The 26,491-nt window shown below is 39.0% G+C and overlaps 5 protein-coding genes and 1 long non-coding RNA gene across 8 annotated transcripts; 3 read left to right on the top strand and 3 right to left on the bottom strand.

Annotated features, from left to right (window-relative positions):
- Positions 1–102: 102 nt before the first annotated feature.
- LOC134040934 (uncharacterized) lies at positions 103–419 on the bottom strand. Its single transcript, XR_009932927.1, has 2 exons — positions 269–419; positions 103–211 (listed from the first exon to the last, which is right to left on the bottom strand). It is a non-coding gene; the product is annotated as an uncharacterized LOC134040934 (long non-coding RNA).
- A 1,214-nt stretch (positions 420–1,633) lies between these two features.
- Positions 1,634–3,055, top strand: LOC134040933 (type-4 ice-structuring protein LS-12-like). The gene is made up of 4 exons (XM_062487117.1): positions 1,634–1,739; positions 2,092–2,164; positions 2,307–2,439; positions 2,659–3,055. Exons 2-4 carry the CDS (start codon positions 2,113–2,115, stop codon positions 2,870–2,872), a joined length of 399 nt encoding a protein of 132 aa, XP_062343101.1. The 5' UTR covers positions 1,634–1,739; positions 2,092–2,112; the 3' UTR covers positions 2,873–3,055.
- Positions 3,056–5,379: 2,324 nt separating this feature from the next.
- On the top strand, positions 5,380–9,832 carry lix1l (limb and CNS expressed 1 like). Its single transcript, XM_062445681.1, has 6 exons — positions 5,380–5,902; positions 7,097–7,260; positions 7,540–7,680; positions 7,886–7,981; positions 8,530–8,607; positions 9,283–9,832. Exons 1-6 carry the CDS (start codon positions 5,584–5,586, stop codon positions 9,526–9,528), a joined length of 1,044 nt encoding a protein of 347 aa, XP_062301665.1. The 5' UTR covers positions 5,380–5,583; the 3' UTR covers positions 9,529–9,832.
- Positions 9,833–11,453: 1,621 nt separating this feature from the next.
- On the top strand, positions 11,454–16,457 carry sf3b4 (splicing factor 3b, subunit 4). Of its 2 annotated transcripts, none has more exons than XM_062486762.1 (6): positions 11,454–11,588; positions 12,410–12,538; positions 13,165–13,707; positions 14,879–15,037; positions 15,546–15,707; positions 16,143–16,457. In XM_062486762.1, the coding sequence occupies exons 1-6, from the start codon at positions 11,555–11,557 to the stop codon at positions 16,313–16,315; spliced, it is 1,200 nt and encodes a 399-aa protein (XP_062342746.1). In that variant the 5' UTR covers positions 11,454–11,554; the 3' UTR covers positions 16,316–16,457. The 2 variants fall into 2 exon arrangements, with proteins under 2 accessions (XP_062342746.1, XP_062342745.1); XM_062486761.1 differs by having other exon boundaries at positions 14,864–15,037.
- A 193-nt stretch (positions 16,458–16,650) lies between these two features.
- Positions 16,651–18,979, bottom strand: LOC134040726 (brain and acute leukemia cytoplasmic protein-like). 2 transcript variants are annotated; one of them, XM_062486773.1, is made up of 3 exons: positions 18,679–18,979; positions 18,025–18,149; positions 16,651–17,737 (listed from the first exon to the last, which is right to left on the bottom strand). In XM_062486773.1, the coding sequence occupies exons 1-3, from the start codon at positions 18,869–18,871 to the stop codon at positions 17,609–17,611; spliced, it is 447 nt and encodes a 148-aa protein (XP_062342757.1). In that variant the 5' UTR covers positions 18,872–18,979; the 3' UTR covers positions 16,651–17,608. The 2 variants fall into 2 exon arrangements, with proteins under 2 accessions (XP_062342757.1, XP_062342758.1); XM_062486774.1 differs by having other exon boundaries at positions 16,652–17,737; positions 18,745–18,979.
- Positions 18,980–19,271: 292 nt separating this feature from the next.
- LOC134006864 (V-type proton ATPase subunit C 1-A-like) lies at positions 19,272–25,594 on the bottom strand. The gene is made up of 13 exons (XM_062445953.1): positions 25,432–25,594; positions 24,312–24,473; positions 24,145–24,212; positions 23,570–23,655; positions 22,928–23,022; positions 22,586–22,677; positions 22,301–22,399; positions 22,029–22,097; positions 21,417–21,509; positions 20,866–20,959; positions 20,635–20,732; positions 20,337–20,460; positions 19,272–20,002 (listed from the first exon to the last, which is right to left on the bottom strand). The coding sequence occupies exons 2-13, from the start codon at positions 24,441–24,443 to the stop codon at positions 19,907–19,909; spliced, it is 1,146 nt and encodes a 381-aa protein (XP_062301937.1). The 5' UTR covers positions 24,444–24,473; positions 25,432–25,594; the 3' UTR covers positions 19,272–19,906.
- Between the last annotated feature and the right edge of the window lie 897 nt (positions 25,595–26,491).

Raw genomic sequence — 26,491 nt, 5'->3', positions numbered from 1 at the left:
GGAATGTTGTCAGTTGGTAGTAGTGTAGACTGTCCAAGACCCACTTGACAGCCAGGTACTCCTCCACCGTCACTTCCTGCACTGTCCAGTGGATGTAGACTCCTTACAGTGATAACAGACATGAAGATTCCTTACAGTGATAACAGACATGTAGACTCCTTACAGTGATAACAGACATGAAGACTCCTTACAGTGATAACAGACATGTAGACTCCTTACAGTGATAACAGACATGAAGACTCCTTACAGTGATAACAGACATGAAGACTCCTTACAATGATAACAGACATGTAGACTCCTTACAGTGAAAGCAGACATGTCAGGAGCCTCATCACCCCTGACACTTCTGTTTCCACTGTAAAGGGCAAGCTGGAGTCTGGCTGCTGTAACAGAGTCCATTCACAGACAGTTCTTCAGGTCTTGGATATGATTACCATCATGGGTAATCTGATCCTTGTAGCTAAGGACACATTTCAATAAATGCAAGAATGTAAAGTAAGTGTTTCAGTAATTACAAAAAACAGGTATAGCTTTTTTAATGGGGAATACATAAAACAAAAAGGATGAATTTGATTAGAATAAAACAGAAATTAATCCATGCTGTTTGCAACACAAGTTAAGACTTGAAAAAAAATCTTTCAACACGTAAAACTTGACCTAGCAACTAGATTGAGGAGCAATTTATACATATCTTAATCATATCTGACAATAAAAGACTTGAACTTGAAAAATCAGTCTCTTAAAAAAACAAATGGTGTTTGCTTCCAAATATGACCTTTGAACTGTTCTATATCAGTGGTATGTGTGATTGATTAATTCAGCATTTAAGATAAAGGGCACTATGTATCTATATTTTCTATTGTTTCAGAGTGGGAATTCCATTTTCCCTACTTTTTGTATTTATCACTAACATAGTAGTGATTGTACTGTGAGTAGTGATTGTACATGTCGCATACCTCATATTCTAGAGCCTTTTGCTTAATTTTGAAGACAATATTGACTCTTCTTTGAGTTCTAAAAACAAGCAGCTCTATCCATCGAATGATCTAAACAGCTGTCATTCAAATATGATATTGTCAGGTGTTGCAGTTTAGATTATGATAATGTAAGCACAATAAGATCCTGATATAAAACAAATGCAACAATTCTATAAATAACTATAATATAAAAGTAAAATATACAAATAAAATACACACTTCGAGCATCAGGAGGGTATTACATTTTCGGTTTACTTGCAAATTAAGTTGTTTTATCAATATTCATTATTGGTTTACTTACCCATACTGTTGGTTATTGGTTTACCACTATGTCAGGAAATAAAGCTAAGTATACTACATTATCATGTAATTGATAGAATAATTTATTGTAGTCACCTCTTCCTGTCCTTGTTAATGGCCTGTCTAAACTCATATTTAGTTGAAACAGTGAGGTTTTTACAGGATTGAATGTTCTGTGTTATTTGTTTAATCAGAAACTTTGATAAGACACCCCTGATGGGTAATGAGTAATACCACGTAGGATAGGGATCCTTGGACTTTAGAGCGGATTGCCTTAGTGGCAGATTGAGCGACAAGGGTCAATCTAATGTGATACACTAGAATAAACAGCCAATGAGAAGGCAGTATGAGGCCAACTTAGCCAATAAGGCTAAATCTTTAATGTTCTTAGTATCTTCTGAGCAGCTATAAGAGCCACAGGAATCAAAAGTATACACGGGTCATAACATTCCTGCCAAACAGGTGAGTCTCTCTTTGTCTATCTCGTCTGTCTACCAAACTCAGGATCAATTTCATCTGTGCATTATCTGTAACTTAACTGAGAAATAATAGAATTGCTAGCTATTCCAAACTGCATTGTTAACTACAAAGATTAACTTCATAAGTTAGTAGTACAACAAATATACAAATATAATATTTACAAATTTAATGAATGATTTGACAATGTATTAACCCATTACAACATATAGTAAAATAGATTGGAACAGGACATTTTAAATCTGTTGCAATTGTGTCTTTAGATTACACTTTGTGACATACAAGAAAGCATATCCCTTTCCAATGCATATAATACATGTTACTTTTTTATTTCAAGGTTCAACATTCAAAATCAACCATGAAGTTCTCCCTTATTGCAGCCGTTCTTGTCGTACTTGCTTTCGCAAATGGTATGAGCATATTCTTGAAGTTGTTTTTCTATACTCTAAAATGCATTTATTTAATTGTCAAAGTTTTATTAACACCTCAAATAATGTTTATTGAGTGTTTGTATTGACTGATTTAAAACACGGATTTATTGATTCTCTTTAGGAAGTCAATCTGCTGAAGCCCCTGAACTGGACAAACTGAAGCAGTACTTTGAAGACATTACGAGCCAACTGGTCTCTGCTACCAAGGACTTGTCAGATAAGATCAATGCACAGGAAATGGCCGGCCAGGCACAGTAAGTAATACCTATCATTACATTAATGTATTACCTTTTGTATAGGTGTATGTATAGGTGGCCTTTTGTGACACAGGCTGAGGAGTAGTTGACCACAGCGAGCCACCATATGAAACAGCAGCCAATGTGATTGGAGCCATCCAGTTCGGGTTGTGTTCTGCCTGAACCAAGTCCTATGCATGACCAGTAAGCATGTACTGCTGTTTTTGTCTCTGAAAGGACCTTCCTACAAGAGGGGAGGACCCAGCTGGAACCTCTGGCAGCCCAGATCCAGGAGCAACTCAAGCCCCTCTCTGCCAACATCGAGGAACATCTGAAGCCCCTTGGTGAAAACCTGAAGGCCCAACTCAAGCCTATGGTGGACAACTTCCAGACTCAGATGGAAGACATGCTGCGTAAACTGATGGACCAGGCCAAGGCAATTGGAAACTAAACTAGGCTCCAGTAATTCCCTATTGTGGGTCAAATGTAGTCACCATCAACACTTTCAGTCTTGACCATCCACATGACGCCAAACATCAGACATTCACAGGCTGACCTATGTGTCCCATAACATCAGTTGTCGATAGAGATGGATGTTACTCAAAATTACCATTAAAATTGGGAAGTTGTTCCATATGGTCTATTTTTGTATTGTTTATATGACATATTACATACACATGTTATACATTATATATACATGTAATTATTAGTACACATCTGTGTATATTGTTACAGTGTTTTGCAAGCATTAGTCTACATTTTAACACAGTTTTCAAAACGGTCTAACCCCAACCCTATGGAACTTAAGCAAAACATGATAATTGTTTACAAATTATTACAACCAGGGGGCTACAAGACAATGCTACAATATTTGAACTAGACAGGCCTTGTTGTATTTAACATTAATGAGGAAAAATATCCCCCCAAAAAATAGTCAACCAAGTTTTTTATATGATGTCACATGTAGAAAGGGTAGGAAAATATATATCTAGTCTATGACATTTGTGAGATTTAGGAGTCTGAGAAAACAATCATACACAGGAGTCTGCTTGGTGGAAACTGAATTGATACCCTATAATATAAATCACTTTTTCAGTAGCGTCACACCAATGTCTGGAATCTGGAATGTACCCAGAGACATTGAGGTCAGACATTCACTGATGCTGTTGCCAAAACAAAACAACTTTGCCAGTGGTAGATCAGCTGTCACTATAGTTGATTCAGCTTTCAACAAAATAATATCCAGACAAAACAATACTAAATAAATGAGCTGTGTTGAGGCTGCTACAGTAGGTTATTGATTTGGTTGGTATACATTTGGGCAGCCGTATAAAGGGAGTGATCGATAATGTATGGTGGTATTGCATTTCCGTTTGGCACCTGTCTTGTTACATTTTATTCTGAATCTCCAGTCAAAATATCCAAAACTATCTTCTCCAATAATTGTTTTCTGTTCTCGAACCTGGGTCATAATAATAGCTTTTTCATAGAAGAATTTTTGCTGAAGGCCGAATAGTAAATACAATTTTAAAAACTCAAATGAGGAGCTTAGCATCCCATTTGTTTGCCTACATCAGAGACGGAATAGTTAGGCTTACCATTAAGCCAGGAGCACAGTGAGTCTCTCTCCTGCGCAAGCAGTAGAGAGAGACGAGCCAGAAATTCAACATGACGCTGACCATACCTCGGTTTTGTGAGCTTCAATGTGCCACTGAGCACTGAGCCTACCATAGAAACTATACGCCATCTTAATCAACAAATTTGATGCTTGGTGTACTTAAAAATATATAATGAGTTCTTCATGTCAGAGCCTAGGGAATGCCGTTTTCAGCAGAAATAATATAAAATATATATTTAAAATCCCCTAAGGCGGAAATTCATATAATTCTATTTATTATAAAAATAGATTTTCATTCCATGTAGTAGTAGCCCATTGTTAAAAATAAAGATGGTCTATGTTTTTTTTTTGCATTCACACGTTTGGTAAATTTGGGCCTAGGCCTTCGTGCTAGTGGGGGTCTGACGTTACACTCAGGGGCGGATCTAGAGATTTTCATTCGGGGTGGCAATGGGTGGCAGAAGGAAGTGGTGTGGTGGCCTCCTGGAGGCGAATCAAAATCCAAAGTAGGGGGGAAATGTTCTGTAATGTACAAATAATATTTTCCATGGGAAGATTGAGGTTCATGTTGTTTAATTAATTGTAACTTGTTTCACTACATGTTCTTATGGTTCTTCCCTTTGGGCTTTTTTTTCACAATGTATGCTTCATGTTTTGGCTACCCGCAATGTTTGGGGCTATCTCGTTGTTATGATCAGTGACCTATGCACTTTTGTAAAGCTCTCTCTTGGAAGTCGCTTTGGATAAAAGCGTCTGCTAAATGCATTAAAAAATAATAATAATAATAATAAAATAAAAAAATTGGGGTGGCAGTATTTTTTATTGGGGTGGCAGCTGCCACCCCTTGCCACCCCTTAGATCAGTCACTGGTTACACTAAGGGTGCCACTGCACTGATTATTATTATTATTTACAAAGCATTACCCCAAACACCAAATATTCAAAGGCTCTGATGGGATCAACTTTGTTTTCGTTACTGTGTTACACAATAACCAAGGCACTAAAAGCTGTTCCCTATAAAGCTGTGGGATAGGTTACTTAATATCAAGTAGCCTACTTAAATTAAAGGTAGAGCGTTAATGAAAGGCGTTCAAATATTGCTCATGAAAAAGGAGCGTGCACTGCAATCTAAGTTACACACGTGGTGGCAGGCTACTTGTGGTGGAGACAGGTAGGCTAAACATGGGTTAATTAGGCTACCTTAAATTAGGCTGTTGTGAGACCTATAATTTTTTTATGTTGCTGCAATTGCTGAACATTTTTTTACCTAATTTTTGAAAGCCCCGCAATGAAGTGCGCCCTCTAGCGTTTATATTGTGTACCAATCCCTTCTCAGATTTCTACGCCATAACGGGGTATGTGGAGGCCTCGTCAAAAGCTATCATCCTATTGTTACTTCTTTTAAACCAGCATCTAAAAGGTATTCTGTACATTGGACCATGGTCTAACAAATCGAGCTTTGCTTATTTTGCTTAGAACTCATTTTTATCATAGCCGACCGATTGGTTTCTAACGTTTTTTGGATTGATTATTTAGAGGGGAACAATGGAATCTATCCGTCCTCAGCGACTTCAACCAGGGATAGGATTTGGGGTTGGATCAACAGGGACTATGCGCTCTTCTCTACGACCAGGGGTAACAATTCAACCCGTACCTCTACTGCCGTCTCCAGCCTCAATGTATGCTTCCTCCGGCCCGCCACCACCTCTTCAACTACACAGCTTCCATGGAACTATTGGTGCGGGACTTGGAGCCGGAGTGTCTGGTTTCGGGCTATGCAATCCAGGGAACCCTACAGTGTTGAAGGAGGCAGTGGAGGCTGTGGTTCGAAGTTTTGCGAAGCATACACAGGGCTATGGCAGAGGTAACCCTGACAAAATAAGTGACGTTTTGTTTGGTTTAGTTTTGTGTTGTTGTTGCTGTTATTGCACTGCAACTGGCAAAAAGACAGACAACCCCTTGGCAATAACCACCTTATAACTGTTCAAACTGACTTCAGCCAATTATCTTCTGTAGTCTAGTCTACTTTATTGGATTTGTACACGCTGTGGGTAAAGGCGTCTGATAGGCCTAGATCAATAAAATGTAGGACAGTAGGCTATTGGAATAAAAATGTAATGTGTGATGGAGTAGGCTAGTCGCATGTTATAGGCTAGAAATGCATTGACATAAAGCACATAGCCTACTTTAGCCACAATCTCTCATATTTCTAGCCTAAATGATGAGCCCTTATCTCTCTTTAAACCTATATTTATGTTTGCCATCTTTCGACAGAAAATTAGCCTACAGGTTGCCTATTAATGGTGGATTCACGTTTACATGGAGCCTACACGAATATTCAACTATTATTCCGAATATGACAACATTCACAATGTTAAGGGGTCACGTAGCCCAAACAGCAAAAATAGGAAATTCTGAAATAGGCCATAATCCGACATTTTTCGATGAAGACGTGGATATGCCGAAATTATTCGGGTCGGGTCCCGAATAATTTCGGCATATCCACCTCCTCGAGGAGCAGTAGTAGCCTACAGCGTATTCGTCATCTGCATCTCAATTGGGGGGTTTCCCGGAGTTTGCCAGACAAGCTTGTATGTTATGGTCAGCTCTGTGCATTAGGTTACAAACCAACTAGGCTATTTAGGCTTAATTGGAGTAAGCATGGCTGGGATTATTAGTGGAAAATACATTTTCGTAACACATGTAAACAGATGAGTAGGGCGTAGGTTTCATTATAGGCCCAGTCTACATGGGTGGGACATGTCCCACCCACTTTTTAAATAGGCTACGGCTCATCTCCCCCCCCCCCCCCCTCCTTGTTTATGAAGAAAATAATATTAAACAAAAGCTGTCCCACCCACATTTGAAAACAAACCTACGCGCCTGAGGAATACAGTTGTCTTTTTCGGAGGGCAAAACCCGGAATATGTTGTGCAGTATAGCCTAACGTAGGCATAGCCTACCAAAGAACAGGGTTTTCAGTTTTCAGTACATGAGATACATGTAAAGAAAGGTAAAAATCGAAAAATGTGCATCTAATAAAATGTCTCCCTCTCAGTTAACGTGGTGGAAGCCCTGCAAGAATTTTGGCAAATGAAACAGTCGAGAGGCGCTGACCTCAGGAATGGAGCGCTGGTAGTCTACGAGATGACGCCGTCGAACAACCCCCCCTATGTCTGTTATGTTAGTCTACCCGGAGGAAGTTGCTTTGGAAGCTTCCAGGTGAGATTGCTGTAAACAGGCTTTGTAATGTTGGCTGCGTTCGGGGATGTAAAACATTTGAGATTGGCATAGTTTGAGTTCTTATAAGATTTAATGTAGCCAAATCATTCCAATGAAAAGTAGCTTAATCTGCGCTGCTACAATGTCCACACAACACCATAGCGTTGTACACAAGCTGCTCTAATGAAAATCTCCATAGTCCCATAGGTGCAAATGTAGGCTACATAGGTACTGTTTCATATGTGTTGACAAGTAACTAAATGTTTTAATTATTAACAGTTATGTCCAACCAAGGCCGAGGCAAGACGCAGCGCTGCCAAGATTGCTCTGATGAACTCTGTTTTCAATGAGCATCCCTCTCGACGGATAACAGACGAGTTCATTGAAAAAAGTGTTTGTGAGGCACTGGCTTCTTTCAATGTGAGTCATTTCTGAAATACAATTGAGTAAAATCATAAGCGTCCTTAACTAGCTGGTATTACAGAATGAAATAATGAATTTCTCCCAATTTGTCTGATGCAGTTGCAAAGTGCAAAGTGCATTCGACGGTGGGGATTTTAAATGTGTTATCATAAGGAAGTGATTATTCAGTTAATAGGTTCATATACCATATACATGTTACCAGGGAAACAGAGAAGAGGCAGACAACCCCAACACAGGAATTGGGGCATTTCGCTTCATGCTCGAGTCCAACAAAGGAAAGTCCATGCTCGAGTTTCAGGTAAATACGATTTAAATATTTAAAAATCCTCCTCAGTCTTGAACAAATTAGATACATCAAGCAAACAGTAAGTTTCTGAGCAGAAGGGATTTGGTGGTAAACAATAATTCATGTTTAAAGTACAAGTCTAAACAGACGTTTTACTTTACTATAATAAATATGTCTATTCCCCAATGATAAATTATCACCACCTTTGCTCTAGAAAACCTTAGAATAAGTCAAACACAACAGTTTTGCAGACAAAATATTTAAATGGCAATAGCTGTCATTCAAGCTGAATATTCCTATAACCTATATACTGGCAAGGGGCTGCCATTCATCATTCATAAAAACATAATAGATGGGAGTTGCAAGTTTGGAGCTTCACTCAAATGCAGTGTGATTTTCTATCCTGGATGTCTTCACAGTTATGTAAACCACCAATTGTTTCCTTCACTTATTTCAATTAAATTTCAATTATAAGGCTGTTATAATTCATTTCTACTCATCAAACAGTTTTAAAAGTTAAAAATGTTACTGCAGTATGCTGTGCTGTATCTTTGTTCCAGGAACTGATGACAGTTTTCCAGTTGCTTCATTGGAATGGAAGCCTGAAGGCAATGAGAGAGAGACAATGTTCCCGTCAGGTAAGACCTAGCTTGACAAAGAACTCTTTCAGTTGACAGGCTTTGTGGGATTTTGTTAAATGGATTTACTGTTTATACACAATATATATTAGTTATAAAGTAGAAGTGCAAGGCGAGGTGTAGAAAGGGTTACCGTAACCCTAACCCTGCAAAAAATGGGGACTACAACAACTTCTGTTTAATTTACTGGCATTGCAATTTTACTGTATTTCCAGTAATAAACTGTTTCCCTTATAATTCTTCCTTCTACTGTAGATACAAACTAACCTAATAACCTTTTTGGTGTAAAAATCTAGTCACAAATCTACAAACCGCTCATTTTTCTCAATTACACCATTAAACACAAATAACACATGAGGATGCAGTATCATATTTCTAAGTAATATGGCCACACTATAAAATAAATGATGTCCCTACCAATGTTCAAACCAAACTGAAGGCCTTGAACAAAACCAAAGGTAATTGTAAGGTCCCACAAAGCATTTGTAAAAATGCTTGTAATATGTCTTTAGTCTTTGCGTTCTGTAGACCATCAATATTCAAGATAAAATAGTGAATAGATTGCTATTTCTTAAACCTCAAATTGAAGTATTATATAAAAACATATTTTGTGTTTTATCCATCTATACAAACTGTCTTTACAAATCAAATAATGATTTTTATTTCTGTTCACAGGAAGTGCTGGCTCACTATTCCCACCGGGCACTAGATGATGACATGCGCACCCAAATGGCTGCGGATTGGGTGAATCGGGAGCAGGGAGTGGCTGGCACCATTGCCCAGGAGCTAGCTTCTACAGAACAAGAACTAGAAGAGGCCAGACTGGCCGGCCGAGAATTGCGTTTCCATAAGGAAAAGAAAGACATCCTTATGCTAGCAGTGGGTCAACTTGGCACTGCCACACTACCCTTAAACTGCTAAGTTAAAGCCAGATCCTAAAGCAGTTATTTACATAATTCAATCAATTCAATCATTACTTAGGCAAGATTACCATTGCTTCCATCATTATACCACACAAGACAAAACAAGTACACCCAAACAGAAACAATTGGGAAGAATGGAGGGGGGGGGTTAAGATTTGTTGATACATGGTGTCTATTCCCATATTTTGCCTTTACTGATGAATGTATCAGAAATATCAGTGTGCTGCCAAACACATGTTGTTAATGTGTCTGCATAGCAGCTTAATCCATTATTTTTTTAATTAAAAATCAATCCACATTTATCCGTACTGCCATTCTGAACGTATTTTATGCATAGCTGGACAATGCAGTCTGTCAGTGATTTGCCTAGATTTGATCAAAACATGCTATGAAATTGGCCAGGAGAGTTGCTTGACCTTTCAAATGTATGGACCAATGGTAATTTTGTTGGGAATCTTCCCTTCTTTTTGATCTCTCATCTTGTGCAAGAATTTTCGAATCAAGTAAGTCAAATGTATTTAATCAAAGCTGTTTGAAACATTATTTGATCATTAACAAAGTTGAGCATTAATTGAAGCCATCACCAAAGGGATATATCACGTTTTTGAAGCCCTGTATCAAATTACAGAATACAATATGTTCACAGTACAGATTTGGATCAATATAGTTATACAGTATATATATATAGTTAGTTATATAGCATTACAAATGTACCTGAACCTTTATATGTCTAAGTATTGCTTCAATGCCCTGACAGACTGATGCTGTTGTAATGTAATGGTGAGAAAAGTGAACAATTTAAGGTGTTTTGGATGCAATGTTTTCATTAATCATACTTTCCACTTGCAAGGGGGCAAATACTTACTGAAACTAATCAGATTTATTTCGTAAGCTTACTGTCAGAAAAATGCATCCATCTATACTTCTATGCACAAAAGTGCAAAACATTGCTCAATTATTACATTCTTGGAGACACCATATAATTGGTTTGGAACTACCAAAGTGATACATGAAAATGTTTCCATTTAAATATGTTTTTACGAAGGAATACTTGTATGCTTATTTTACAGACAATAGCCACAACTCAATACATTTTATTGAAGCCATATAATTGTCTTTCCTTCCATTAAGTGTTTGCTATTTTCTGTCAGTGTGATAACCATGATAAGTATACAGGCTATTTTGAGTTTATTGTTAGTTCCAATATAATACAGTCTGTTTATATAGTTTTCCAGTCCAAAGTAGCATCATTTATCATCTGTTGTAAGTAGATTGTTTTATAGACTTGGAGGACATATCCAAGTTTCTGTGCTTAAAAAAAGCCTTCATTTAATCTTGTAAACAAACAAAAAAAAACACATCTTTATGACTTTTAACTTTTTAACTGAGCATGAATTTGAAATAGTTTATCTACTTATTTTATACAGAGTGGCATTTTTTTATTACCGTTTTCAACTATTTGTACCTGAATTTATATACAGTTAATAAAAATGTTCTGAAACAACTTTCAATTTGATTTTAATGATCGCTTCTCAGAATCAGAATCAGCTTAATTTGCCAAGTAAGTTTGCACAAACAAGGAATTTACTACGGCAGGAAGGTGCATATGGTAAACATACAACATACAATATAAAATGTAGAAAATATAAAATGGAGAAAATGTACAACAGTATCTAAATAATTTTAACCACTACTATACGATGTAAAAAAAAGTAATATAGGCCTACAATACCAATAAAATAAGAAATAAAGAAGAGTGCAATGTGATTTATTCTAGATCAAGTGGTGTGTTTTGTAATGTTTAAGTCAGATGGATACACACAAGCATAGAAATAGCCTACACTCAGTGGTTTATCATAGGTAGTGCCAATCTCATTCACAAACGAGGGGTCTGTTTCCGTCTCTGGCTTACTCACCAGCGCAGTAGGTGGCGGTAATGAACCAATAACGGTACTTGCCAGTCCTCAATAAACACCATAGAAGAAGGAAAAGAAAGCGGAAAAGCCTAACACGCGACGTTAAACATGGCGGCGGGGCCAATTTCGGAGCGGAATCAAGGTAGTCTATCATTAATAATAATTTGACATGTAACTCCGGTTAAATGTGTAGTTTATCAATGCATGTTTACATTAAATTGCAGCTGTGACACATCTAAGTTAGCGGTCTATTTTCGTGAAACTGACCTGACGTCTCCAATTCGTCGGACAAAGCAGCATACAGCTAGGCTAAGCTAACTGTTGGTTGCTAGCTGTTTTTAACGTTTAGCTACCACTAATGTTACGTTTGTGATGGCCACCGGTAGACCGCTGCTAGCGTAGTAGTTAGGGTAGCTAGCTTATAACTTTATGAATGGGTTCCCGGAGAAAATATAATGTCAGTCTTAATTGTAAATCGATCGTCGGACTCTGCCGTTTTCGGGATTTCTTAGCGGGTTTAACAGTAATTCTTGTGTAAATTATGGAATAGCATAGGTCTAACAGTAGGGTCGACAATCGAACGCAAACATTTTGTTGGGGGGGAAAATCATAGCATATCGGTAGACTATCGGCTGAATAAAAGATAGTGTATCTATACCTTGTTACATTTGTATGTTAATTTATGCTCCTAAACCAATACCTTGACATGAGGTACTGTAGCTCTTGCTATAGTTCATAGTAGCCTAATTATAACCTGTTAAGTGACGTAGGCTATAGTAGTGACAGTATAAGTAAGGTCATGTCTGAGAGATGAGTAGCTGACCAAGGCCATCATTCCACTAATGTGGGGATCATGGTGGAGAAGCGTCAAAGGGGGATGAGCTTAAATTATGAATGTTGAATTGAATGTCACTAAAGCAGTCATGTCTTTGTACACATTTTATTAACCTGTTCTGTTTACAGATGCCACCGTGTATGTGGGTGGTCTGGATGAGAAAGTGTCCGAGCCACTTCTCTGGGAGCTCTTCCTACAGGCCGGGCCAGTCGTAAACACACACATGCCGAAAGACAGAGTCACTGGACAACACCAGGGTGAGTTAGAAAAGGCACATGTTTGCTAATGTGTCTGTTAGTTGGATTATTCCGTCCCCAAAGCCAACTATTCGGCTATTCCAGGTAGAAAACAGATTCTTGATTTCCCAAACAGTCCTATCCGATACCTAAAGCTTTCTTGTGCAACGGAAATGAAAGAACAGGGAGGAAGTTTTAAGGCTCCAAAATGATTCAGACCTGCTTCTGTTTCATAGAGCTAGGGCCTCATGAAGCAGTGTCTTGTGTAGTAGCAAGATATAACTTAGTTAAGTAAGAGTTGGGAAAGCTAAAAGTTGATTGGTTTGGGAAGATATAAATAAAGTGCTATCGGAGCCAGTAACCAAAGTTTGCTTTCCAGTGAGAACAAAATGTTTCGTTGAATTGTTTTGTGAATTAATTAGTAGTTAGCCTTTGTGCCTAATGGATGCATTACATCCATGAACAAATAGGAAACATTTATATACCTAACTTACTGTATGCACCCTACAACCAAGTTTCCAACTTGGTTTTTCCAGTTACAACCTAAGTGGTGAGCTTTAGAGCAGGCGCATCCAAGGCTGTATTTACATATATTCAATATTAAACTCAGTAATTGGAATTCAGCATGTTATTCTGTCACTCCCCAGGTTATGGGTTTGTCGAGTTCCTCAGTGAAGAAGATGCAGACTATGCCATCAAGATTATGAACATGATAAAGCTCTACGGCAAGCCCATCCGGGTAAACAAGGCTTCTGCACACAATAAAAACCTGGATGTGGGTGCAAACATCTTCATTGGCAACCTTGATCCTGAAATCGATGAGAAGCTCCTTTACGACACATTCAGCGCCTTTGGAGTTATCCTTCAGACGCCCAAGATCATGCGTGACCCAGACACGGGAAACTCAAAGGGTTATGCCTTCATCAACTTTGCCAGCTTTGATGCCTCTGATGCCGCTATTGAGGCCATGAATGGCCAGTATCTATGCAACAGGCCTATTACAGTTTCCTACGCTTTCAAGAAGGACTCTAAGGGAGAGCGTCACGGATCCGCTGCCGAGCGCCTGCTTGCTGCCCAGAACCCGCTCTCTCAGGCTGATCGGCCACATCAGCTGTTTGCGGACGCACCCCCGCCGCCTTCTGCCCCGACACCTGTCCTCACCACCCTGGGTACAGGGATGTCTATGTCTGGTAGGAATCTATTCAAATCACCACATGGTAACAAAGAAAGGCCGAAAGAGATGCAATTCATGTTGATGGGTTTAAGTATTCATGTATTACATGCATCATATTATATTGTTGTTGAACCTAAATTCACTTTCATGCAAGCTATACACGTTTTGTCCAACTATCATCTTGACATTTCAGGTTGGAATGATTATATTTACATTTAGTCATTTAGCAGACGCTCTTATCCAGAGCGACTTACAGTAAGTACAGGGACATTCCCCCGAGGCAAGTAGGGTGAAGTGCCTTGCCCAAGGACACATCGTCAATTGGCACGTCCGGGAATCGAACTGGCAACCTTCAGATTACAAGCCCGATTCCCTAACCGCTCAGCCACCTGACTCCCATTATATATTACACATAATGATGACAAGTGCACGGCTTGGGCAGGCGAAGACATGGGATTTTGTCTATGCCTGCCCAAGGCGTGCGCTTGTCATCATTAAGTGTAAAAATAATTCCAACCCGAATGTCTAGATCAGTGGTTCCCAACCCTGGTTGCCAGGCCACCGTGTCCTGCATGTTTGAGATGTTCCCCTGCTCCAACACACCTGATTCAAATGAATGGTCATAAGCAGGCTTCTGCAGAGCTGGATAACGACCCATTCATTTGAATCAGGTGTGTTGGAGCAGGGAAACATCAAAAACATGCAGGACAGGGTGCCCCGAGGACCAGGGTTGGCCACCCCTGGACTAGTTAGAAATAGACCAAAGACTATTCAAGCCCTCTTAACTCCCATACATCCTGTGCTGACCTCCAGCAGTTTTTTTTTGCACTGCTGTCTTCTGGTTTACATTTTCTTAAATTGTCACCTGCCTGTGTATGAAACTAAAGTGTCTTGATACGGTGTTGGTCCCCCACAAGCCAGCAGAGTCCTACCATAGATTTCACAGCATGATGGAATCAATTGTATTATACAGTACACATGTACGAAAGCATCATTATTTTCTACTCATTTATTCAGGTTGTTTAGTTTGTCACTGATCTGTACATTTTATGGCAAATACACTTATTTAAAGTATGCATGTTTTTCTGTGTACATACGAGATGATTATATTTACTTTGATCGTGAAGTGTTTGTCAGTTTGAAATATGATTACATTTGATGTCCCATTACAGGCATGCCTCCCCCAGGTGCCTTCCCTCCTGTACCCCCTCCTGGATCCATCCCCCCTGGGATGCCCCCTGGCATGCCCATGCCTCCTGCTCCAGGGACCCCAGGACCACAAGGGGGCAGTGGCGGTCCCCCACCAGGGCCACCTCCATTCCCACCAGCAGGCATGCATCCTCCAGGTAAAACTGCTATTACTGTAGTTGTTACTCACACTGGAACATCCCAAATAGATACCTGAGATACTTTGTTCCCTCGGCTGTTGCGTTTTTTTAACTGTAAGCTTAGATACTATTGCATACATACTTTAACAAAGCACTGATGGACTAGTGTCTTCTAACGCAGTGTTTCTCAACCCTGGTCCTCAGGGAACCCTTGTCCTGCATGTTTTAGATGTTTCCCTGCTCCAACACACCTGATTCAAATAAATGGCTCGTTATCTAGCTCTGTAGAAGCCTGGTAACAAACATGCATTTGAATCAGGTGTGTTGGAGCCAAGTTGGAGCTAAAACATGCAGGACAGGGGTCCCTGAGGACCAGGGTTGAGAACCACTGCAGTTTGAGTGACTAAGTAATTAGTTAGCTATTTGTATTTTATAAAGGTAGACTATAAAAAATCTATATATAAAAAAATGAATTGATACTGATGCTTTCCATCACACTTAAATTGTATATTTCTATCTTCCTCAGGAATGCCCCAGATGTCAATGCACCCCCATGGACCCCCAGGTATGGTGCCGCCACCTCCTGGACCCCCGGGATCCAATCAGCACAGGGCACCACCACCCCCTGGCATGCCCCCACACCCACACATGGGCATGCCACCAAGAGGCCCCTTTGGTCATCCGATGGGTAAGTGTCCAATTTAAATTATTAAACCCAGTAGTGACTTCCCATATCCACAAGTCTCTTGACTAGTTGGTCTGAAGGCAGTTCATGAGTCTGAAGTCTAAGTTATGCAGGATGCTAACAAACTAAAGTACATTTGATGACATGAATAACAGCATTTGGTTATGGCTGACTGTGACCTGGAACAATTAGTATTGTGTGTGTCCTTTAATTTAATTGTAACAAGACACTTAAAATTATGGCCCCTGCAATATAGGAGAGAAAACGGTCACATGCTTATTTACAAAAATGGCTTGGATACACTGTCAGATCAAACTTACTTGACTGACCTGGCTATTTCCAGATGGCAATGGCCACCCAAGAGCTTGTTTGCCACCCTTATGGGGCCCAAATGAATCTTCTATTTACAGTATTTAATCCCCCCCGTCCACCTTCCAGGTCACCCCATGCATCCGGGTATGAGAGGACCCCCTCCTCCAATGCCTCCACCAGGTTACGGTGGTGGACCCCCACGTCCACCTCCCTTCAGCTACCAGAGAGGGCCTCCGATGCCGCCAAGGCCCCCAGGGGCTTTACCTCGGGGCCCAATGAGAGGGCCCATGCCTCCATAGACTGCAGAGGATTCAAAAGAGAGGAGATTCGCTTTTTGTGTTTCTACAGATTACAATAGGTGAACAAAATGTTTTTTTTTTTTATATTTTGTCTTTGTACATATCTCCACTCAGTGAGAAATAAACATTTTAATACATATAACCTGCTGACTTCATACTTCTTTGGTTTCAATATCTGTGTATATTTTTTTTCCTTCAAAGTACAATAGCTACATAACTTCATACATTTAATAAAATCCTTAAATCACTTTCAACCATGTCAGAATGGGTTGACTTCTGATTGTTACTTTTATTACCATAAAACTATTTAAATAAAACAAGATGGGGAATTAATACAAAGGACTGATGACATTGAATTTATCCAAGTTTAATTAAAAAACGAACATTTCACAAATACTGATCATGTCTTCATGAATTGGAACTCAGTTAATTCAACTACAACATTAACTACATTTTTTCTTGGAAATTAATGTATTTAATGAGACTTCCTTTCCATGTATCAAAAACATGGCCAAGCAGTTCATTCAATTAATGGCTTTCTTTAGTGCAGTAAGAAATTGACGATCGATAGGTACTTTTCTAAAGTCTTTCCGTAAAGAATACTACCCTGGTTTAGATTGGTGTGTACTTGACAAAAGTCTGCCTTATGCATCCATCATACTTTAAAATGAGAAATTATACATACCCGAATAAAAATGTATATTTTTTAGATAATCTTCAACAAATGAAGCAGATGGTTACAACATATACATGCAACAATGTAAACACAAGTAACTAATGGAGAATGACAACTTATTTTCTCAAAATCTAAAATACATTGTTTTTATTTGAGCTTGATAACAAAAACCTATAGATCAAAGCCCAACAACCAACTAGTGTCTAACCAACACTGTATAGGCACATGCGGGTTCATAACTTGTCCTTGCAAAGCCCCTTGAAAAAATGGTCTTAGTCCTCAAATGTGAAACTTCAAGACACTCATATCTGGCACAGCACTTCAGGTTGAGCTTATGTATTTTTATACAAAAATGAATTCAGAGTAAAAGTTTACCATAGGTTTCTTCCATAGTTTGTCCATGCATTAACACACAGTGCACCAAACAGCATCCATGAGCTGCTTGAATAGAGACAATTGACATTTGGCATATCTGATATTTATCTCTGTAAGGCAGAGTGCAGTAATGAAGTGGATGTGGAGTCATAAGCACACACTCAGGAGCAGCTTGTTGACCCATCCTTTTTCAAACCATTCATGGCATTGGACATCCTTTTCTCCAAAGGGCCTAGTTGTTTTCACCTTCCATCACAGCTCTGAGCTGCTGTGATATTTTCCCTGCTACCGTCGTTCACAGGCTGGACATCCTTTGGGGGTGCACCACTTGTTTCGTTAGATGCTCTCATTCTCGAGTCCGTGCTCATTTGCTTTTTTTTAAAGACACAGAAACGTAAAATTAGGATATTCATTAGGCAATACCAGTCACCCGAACAGTAGTACCAAAAGATTACAATGAGATATCACTGATGAGATATACTGAGATGTGATATTGATGATTAAATGAATACTGAGAAAACAGTTGTAGGTGTTTTAAAGGAGACCTTTGCACCAACAATCCTGTATAAGTTGCTGTGAAGATTGCACATACAACTGATGAACAAATATCAAAAATCTAGTCAATATCATTGATCTTGTTTGCAGTGACAGGGCCTACTTCATGGCAGGGGCGGCGTGATCTCCTCTGGTGGATGGACCCAGTGCTGTTGAGGGGTAGCTTTCCACATTGGGTAGCTGTATTTACCATCCTCTTTTCCTTGTGACTGCCCTCCGTCCCCTTACCTGTGGGACAAGAAAAGGCACATAGAGAAGCACTGCTGACTGTGGATTTTAGGAATTGAAGCACACTGTCCGTTATTTTATCTGGAACAGTAAATCTGTAAGGAGCTGACCATTCAGTGCCAACTTAATTACAACAACAAAACTGTAAAACAATCAAAAAAATGTTTAACATAATGCACTAACACCCCCATGACATGAAAGGCAGGGACATAAAGACCATTGCTTAACTGGCAAATTTTAATTCATTGTCATACCTCAACTGTATAGCCTCATATCGATTTTTCTTATTTCGAAGTGGTAAGTTATTTTTTATGTTGCAGTTCGCCCAATATGCATCCATTCACACACTTAATTACTGTAATTGATTAGAATAAATGCGTAATATCCGTAATAATAAGTGGATAAATATGTAGCTTATCAAATAGGCTACCTATGAAACTTAACCTACTCATTGTAAGCTACTGTCACAGTACAATGAGTAAGTAAAGACTGTTCTCCAATAAAATGGTATAGACTACAGCCAACCAACCTGCGTATTTTGCATTCTCTACAACCATTCGACTAGACATTTCTTCAGCGCTACAACAATTCTTACTGTTGACTCCGGGGACAGGGGTTTCTATGTCGGTGTTGGTAAGCCACGTAGATTCCGTTTCTCGGGTCCAGCTTTCATGATATCTCGGTTCGATTATAGTGTCCGCCCGACTTCCACCACAACCCATCAGAAAAGCATCCACAGCACAGTTTGCGGGTGTCAATTAAACTGACACAAGGTGCCTAATCCAATTCAACGCAGCATCTAGAGTCGCTTCCTTCTACCCAGCCTGGTGATGTGCTCTGGTCAATGCACGTACCACAGCGTCTGTCAGCATGATTTATGTAACGTACTTGCGTCATCAAACGTCGGTAATATTCAAAATCGAACAAATGTGCTTTCGAATTGTCGACAAGTAGGTCTGTCTTGCTGTCCTGTCGAATAACCATCATTTGTGGCGATTTATATGTGGTATTTCATGCTACTCCTGTACCAGTCTAAATTTAAAACAAACAAAAAACGAATACTATTCGTTGCAGCAGGTAGAACCATCAGAACCCTAGGCTGTATACACAGATATATTTTGAGTATATATTTGTTTTATTATAGGGACAATATTTGTGCATATTTTTCAGAAACTTAATAGACAATCATGACATAACATGGAACACAGTTCACCAAACAAATTGCTTCTGGAGAAAATGATCCAGTTTCAGTTTCACTAGCTGAGCCAAGTACACTCTGCTTGCAAGTTAGGAAACATAAAGGTTTGTCACATCAGCCGTGTCTAAAAAAGAATATTCCACAAATGGAGCTAGAAACACAGATGCATTAAAAACCAAACCATAATTTTTACCAAACAAGTCATAAATAAATACTGTATATTTGCACTAATTTAGTTTCCCCGAGACATGCGTCTTAGAAATAAAAGTACATTCAATTGCACATTCCATGCAAGTTGTTTCATAAAGGAATGTTGCCACAGAGTGTATAAAACAGGAATACAATACTTACAAAAAAAAAGTACAACTTAAAACAACTTTTGTTTATGATTAAAACTAAATGGGAAAATAAGGTAAAAGTGACAGAGGGGAGGAATAAAAAAAAGCAAATAAGCAGAGCAGGTGTATAGATAAAGCTTTTGGATGCTGGATCAAGTCACATTACAATAAAATACTGCAGTAAACTGAGGGTAGGATTAGGGGTGAACGTGTCAAGGTCCCTATTTGAAGTCGAACAGGTTGCAGTCAACCTTGTAGTAAACATAAGGATAATACTCCTGCTGGCTCAGGTTCAAGCCAGGGATGTCCATTGCGGCCTGAAAAAAAAAGAGCAGTCAACAGGCATATACAATATAAAAACATATACAACAACAACGAGGTTTATGAATTGTGTGTGATGGGAATGTAAAGAAATATTACAAAAAATCTACATAGACCACGTGAATTCTCCAGGCTTTATGAAAGCTATGCCATTGCTGCAAAGCCTTTGATATCCTGCTACACGTTTAACAAATATTAACGTCCTATATCACATACACAGCAGCTAAATTGGAAAAGAAATGCTGTTTTTCTAGAAATTTAGTGCATCCCAGTTCTGCATTCATCTCTGTAATATGTGATGAGAAGGAGCGGGGTCTGATGTTGCATTACGTCTATGATGGCAGCGCTGCTGTCCAGATGTTTGTAGAGGTCAAACAGCACCTCCCTCAGTTTCTTCATGTTCTTCTTGTTGGGCTGCAGCAGCATGGCCTGGAAGTTCACAGGCAGACCATACCTACAGAGGGCGGAGAAGAGACGGGCCCCAGGTCACTGATCCTGTTAGCGCATGCAAGATACTGTGTGTGTTGGACATTTGTACAACATATTAAAACTTTACACGGCAATAAGAGTGGGTGGGTGGATCAATCAATGACTTTATGGATGGATCGAAAACTCAAGGAGTGTTTACCTCAAGACAGACTCCACAAACACTCGCAGGGCTTTGATATGTATCCAGGCAATGAATGCTTCGCTGAAGTTTACTTTCAACCATCGCACCAGCGGCCCCTGAAAAAACAAAGATTACAAAAAAAAAATATTCTGTTGATCCATTTTGGGGTGGACAAAGACCATAGTCTTACTGTCTACACTACAGCAGAATCCGCAAAATAATTACGAACACATTATATTGAGGACATACAAATTGCTTCTTCTTGTCAGTTGAAAGGCGGGTCATCTCCTCTTTGTCTGCCTTCATTTCCTGATCATTATACTGGAAGTCACGCACCGTAAACCTGCACACGACATTGGACAAAGAGGACTCATTAATTTGTCCAAACACACCAATGTTTCTATTCAGAACATAAACAAACAATAGATTTAAGTGGTTTTCAATTGATAACCAGAGCTAGTCAACAGCTCACTCATTGTAGATATAAAAAAAAATTGATGTAGGCTGTATCAATTTCTTTCTTTCCATGACATCCTGTCATCTGATCACAGGTCAATCATTCTTGTTTTGATTATCTGTTAAACCTAATGGAGACACCAAATGTCTCTTTGCAATATTTCTAAACATTTTATGTTCTCTTTCTATGCTGAATTCATAAAAAGTGCATAACTCTTTAACCCAAATGCAGAAGTAGCTCCCAACCACCTTCACCACCAGAGGTGGAACTTGTTTCTGGACTAAAGAGTCCAGTCCCTAGAAAACCATAATTAGCCCTAGACAGGAGCAGAAAAATGTCATACTTCATTTCCCTAGCCTTGTGTCTGAAGTCGTCAATGGCTTTCCTGAAGAGGGTGACACTGAAGAGACCACTGTCTTGATCCTCAAACAGCAGACTGTGAAGGCGACAGATTATGAGAACCGTCACAATATAGGTCACTTTCAGAAAACATTTTATGGTGAGTATACAGTATAAGTACATAGTATATAGTACAGAAAATGTCACACGTCAAAGACATAGGTCTATGAGGGTAGGAAGGTAATGGGAGGTTATAAAAATGTTGAAGCTCCAAGCCATACACAAAGTTGTTGTCCCTCCCCCCCATTGAGAGCATTTAATTTTATTCTATCAATACAGGTTGCTGAGTAACGATAACATTTAGAATGTTTTTCCATCCTGGGGCTTTGTTGCAATGTCTGGGACATGTGCCAGAGATTGAGAGAAGGTGTGAAAGTGTTTTTATAATATGTTGTTTTAAAGAGTTCCAGAGTGTACTAAATGAAAGAGCACCAGCACAGTAGAACCGTCAGTGTGTAATTATATGGGAAGCTGTGAAGCAATGTTTGAGTTGCAAAGCAGTTTCAAAGAAAAGAACAATAATAATATTCAACATGAAAACCTACTCAGGACTTACTTAGTGGAGCGTGGCACCACCATTTCAGCAAGGCTCTCATATGTTTTATGCCAATCAGGATAGCTTGCCCTTGGGGGTAAAGTAAAATATTAAATGGAAGCATCAGCTCATCCACATTATGTTTTACAACTTTTTGCTTCTTATCGATACTTGGAAGAATGGAATTAGAAAAGATGTATTCAAAGATATACTAAACAACTTCATACTTTCTATTTAAAATGTACAATAGAGATAGTGACCAAGGAATAAAGTTGTAATTCTGATGCACGCACTTAGGGACAACCACCAGCATGGTAATCAGGTATTCTGAGTCAAGTACGAAATCCTCTTTCTTCACTATGTCTGCCAGACTTCTTGTCAACAGGCTCCCCCTTGTGAACAACATATATTTAAAAGATTATCGTTCATAATTTCACATCCACATTGCCATTTCTGCTACTTGCCCATCATGGTGATGGAAACATGTAAAGGGCAAAACAAAGAGGGTGTATTAAAAAATTGGGGAAAATTGTTAGAGAAACAAATGTAATGGAGAAAAAGGAAAAAGGATTACGTACGCATTTTTCCTTTCAAGGTTCTGTAAGTTGCCCTTCAAGTTGTTGTAGGCAGATGCCCTAGCCTTCAGGTCATTGTCAATTTGAGTGACTTGCTACAAAAAGTATGGGGTCACATAGTACAGGTGGTAGACTGTCAATATTATTAATCGTAATTATTTTCACCAAACACTGTGCACACTTGCTTATTTTCTTTTTTTACACATTAAATTCATGTTTTGAAGGGGGCTTATTAAACATTAATGACAATTTTTCACTGAATTACAATGTTTCCCCTGAATCTGATCACCCATTCAGTTAAGGCCCTTTAACAAGAAAGCAGACAGCTTCACCGCCAAACTGTACCTTGGAGATGATCTCTGAGATGTTTTTCAGAGACTGCTTAATGGGATACTTGGCCATGTCCCATTGGAACCTGGTGACATAGGTCACCAAATCAACTGGTAAAGGAAAGACATTATAAAACCATGAACACAAAAAAAGACATACATCTGTATGTAAAAGAAGTTGTCTTGCTGAAGTTTCATTAAATTAATAAGCTTAAGTGTGAACAAGCACTGCAAGCACCTTTTTACAGTCCATAGGTATTCAAATACAATTTCAGATGGTCCAGTCATACACATTGAAGTAGGAAAGGTCCGGACCAAAGATAGTTATTTGTCGGTGCTCTTGAACCTAAACCTGTAACCACCTACTATTGTTCATATTATGATTCGGGATCCATGGTTTTACATCACATACTTAACATTGGTCTTGTTTTGAATTTGTTTTTGGGGGGAATTAATGCGTACTTGTCTATCCACTCATAGTAGGATAAGAGGATGTGCTGCATTTGGGAAACAGCGCAGGTGCAGTTGTTCATTATTGTTAAGTTTGGGGTCTTTTGTCCATATTGACAGAACAGTCATGATCAAACATATTGCTGCAGGGTACAGATTCCCTCCTGGGTCTGAAGTGCTAAGTGTGGTGTCGGTTAGTTGTTCTGACCTCCATTAGCCAGCAGGTTCTCCAAGACCTTGTCCCTGCTGTCCTCCAGCACGTCTGACATGTACTGGGCAACCTTTTTTACCACACTGAGGAACAAAACAATCAGGACCAGGAACAGTGAAGGAGTGGAGATATGCATACACACGACACAAATATGACTGTGTGTGTTTCTAAGAAAGGGGTAGTAGCATTGCTAAAGGATTGTGAACAAACTCCTTGTTCATAAAGGAGAGAGACACACCTACATAAAGGAGAGAGACAGACCTACAAAAGTTGTACCATTTTGGATGGGAACACAGACAAGAGTTAGCAAAACCATCTCACACACACAAAAGCTGACTATTCAAGCTCGGATGTTTATTCAAATGGTTCGCTTTTTGTTTGGTTTACTATGGATGCTACTTTGATTTATTCTATGTCATATTCTACGTACTATGGACACTACTTTCGGTTATTCTACATCATAGTTGCATTTTGAAGGGGACCTGCTACACACAAGACCCAAATCAACTCTTTCACCCCGTGCCCAGAAACAATATGTAATTCACACAGAAACAATTTCTCTTTAAATGTACCTTTCGACAAAAGAATCCAACTTTGCCATCTCATCAGACAGGCCCACCAAAACATCTAGCGTTCCAACCTGTTTAGAAGGAGAACAAATATGTTTAAAAAGAGCTCCCATCACGCTAAAAACATATAATCATTCAAAATCCTTTAAGTGTCTTGTCAGCAGTTTCACCTTGAGATCGGGGATGCTGAACTTGCTGTTGGTGGACAGGTTGTTGGTGTGTGTGGTGGCCATCATTATCTTATCCCAGGTCTGCTGGCAAGTCTTCTCCCCAGGGGCGGAGATCAACCAAAACTCAGCCATGGCTATGGAAAAGATGGCAGTCCACGAGGCCTAAGAGAAAACACGGATAAGTATAGAAGAGAAACAGAACTCCATAACTTCATAAACAATGGAGTATAGAATATATACTGTATTTGTATAGACTAACTGACAATTGTGAGGGCTCATTTACAGCCCACCTATAAATTGTGTAAAAAAAAAGGCTCATATAAACAGGAAAATAGGTTGTTACAGGTCTAGACTGTCTGGTCTTGAATTGATGTACCATCTTCAACCTACTATTGACCTATAATCTGTTTCCATGTTAAAAAATTATTCTGGGTTCTCGGCAAGCAGTTCAAATAACCAACCCTTCTTTAGAAATACTACGCTTCAGAACTCCATAACTTCATAAACAATGGAGTATAGAATATATACTGTATTTGTATAGAATTACTGACAATTGTGAGGGCTCATTTACAGCCCACCTATAAATTGTGTAAAAAAAAAAAGGCTCATATAAACAGGAAAATAGGTTGTTACAGGTCTAGACTGTCTGGTCTTGAATTGATGTACCATCTCTATTGACCTATAATCGGTTTCCATGTTAAAAAATTATTCCGGGTTCTCGGCAAGCAGTTCAAATAACCAACCATTCTTTAGAAATACTACGCTTCACTTCCCCAATGTTCGTGGTCACGAGCTGTAGGGTTTTGCCTATTAGTAATGCATTGGTCTTAATAAAGACGCTTTCTCATCAGAATGTCAACTGATTATATAGCCAAAAGCCAATAGATCACAGCCAAAAGCATCAACTAAAATACAGTCATCATCGAATACAAACATTAGATGTGTAATCGATCCATTCATTTATCACTTGCCCCATTAATGGCTAATGTTAAACACTGTCATAGACTTCAGGGTTATCTAGCTTGCTAGGCTAGCAATCAGATGCAAGTAAAAGCTAAACTAACAAAATGTTTATAGGTTGTCACGACGTTAAAATCATATAGTGCATTTACACACTTACCAATACGTTCAGATCAATAAGTATTGATCTACGTAATGTAATTATGTAAACGTTGTCAAAATATCTTCATCTATACATTGCGAGAACAATATCAGGGTTTTAATTCAGAGCTCCTTCTTGACAGCATCCCTTTCACAGTCAGCTGATTGCAAGACTACTGCGTCTTCCTTATTTTTCTTGTTTAGTGGCGGGTGGGGTGGCAACCATCGTAAGGTGCATTACTGCCACCTATGTTGGAGTGTGGACCAGAGTTTTCTAACCCCACAACTAAACAGAAAAAAAATACATAGCAATTACTAATATATCGAAAAGAAATGTCCAAAATAATTTACGTTTCTATAAAGCAAGTGCCTGAAGATTTGATCTTTGTTCCTGTAAACAAAATGTCAGCCTTCTGGACACTGGCCATTCATTTCATGTTATACTCAGCCAAGAAAAGTCAGCTCTGTTGACAGTGATATTCATTTGAAATGTTATCTTAACAAAATGTCAGCCTTCTGGACACTGGCCATTCATTTGATACTATATCTGGACAACATGTCAGCCATCTGGACACTGGCCATTAATTTGATATTATATCTGGAAAATGTTTTAGCCTTCTGGACACTGTCCATTCATGTGATGTTATACCTGGAAAAGGAAATTCAGCTCTCGATAGTTGATATTCATTTGAAAGTATATCTTTAAAAAAAAAGGGGGGGGGGGGGTTAACCCTAATATATTCATTTTACAATATTGTGCAATTTTGAGGAGGAATCCGCCATTGCTGTTAGCAGCTATATTTTTATTGATTGGATTTGTTGTATTTTCTTTTAGGGGGGTGCCATAGGGGCACACTTCCTTCAGACAATAAGGGTAAGGGCATGCAACTGGCTGGGAGTTTTTTTCCATCAGGGCAAGAGAAAGCTAGAGCAGGTAGAGTCACATGGATTTAACTACAGTTCGTTTTTTGTTTGTTGGATCATTGGATTACAGTAAACCCACCAAAAAAAGCTGAATCCATTTGGACATTGAACTTTTGTTTGTCTGCGTAGGCTTACAAATGTCTTTGATTCTGCAT

The sequence above is a fragment of the Osmerus eperlanus genome, chromosome 20 (assembly GCF_963692335.1).
Source record: "Osmerus eperlanus chromosome 20, fOsmEpe2.1, whole genome shotgun sequence".
NCBI classification, from domain to species: domain Eukaryota; kingdom Metazoa; phylum Chordata; class Actinopteri; order Osmeriformes; family Osmeridae; genus Osmerus; species Osmerus eperlanus.
This window is presented reverse-complemented; position numbering and strand designations above follow the sequence as displayed.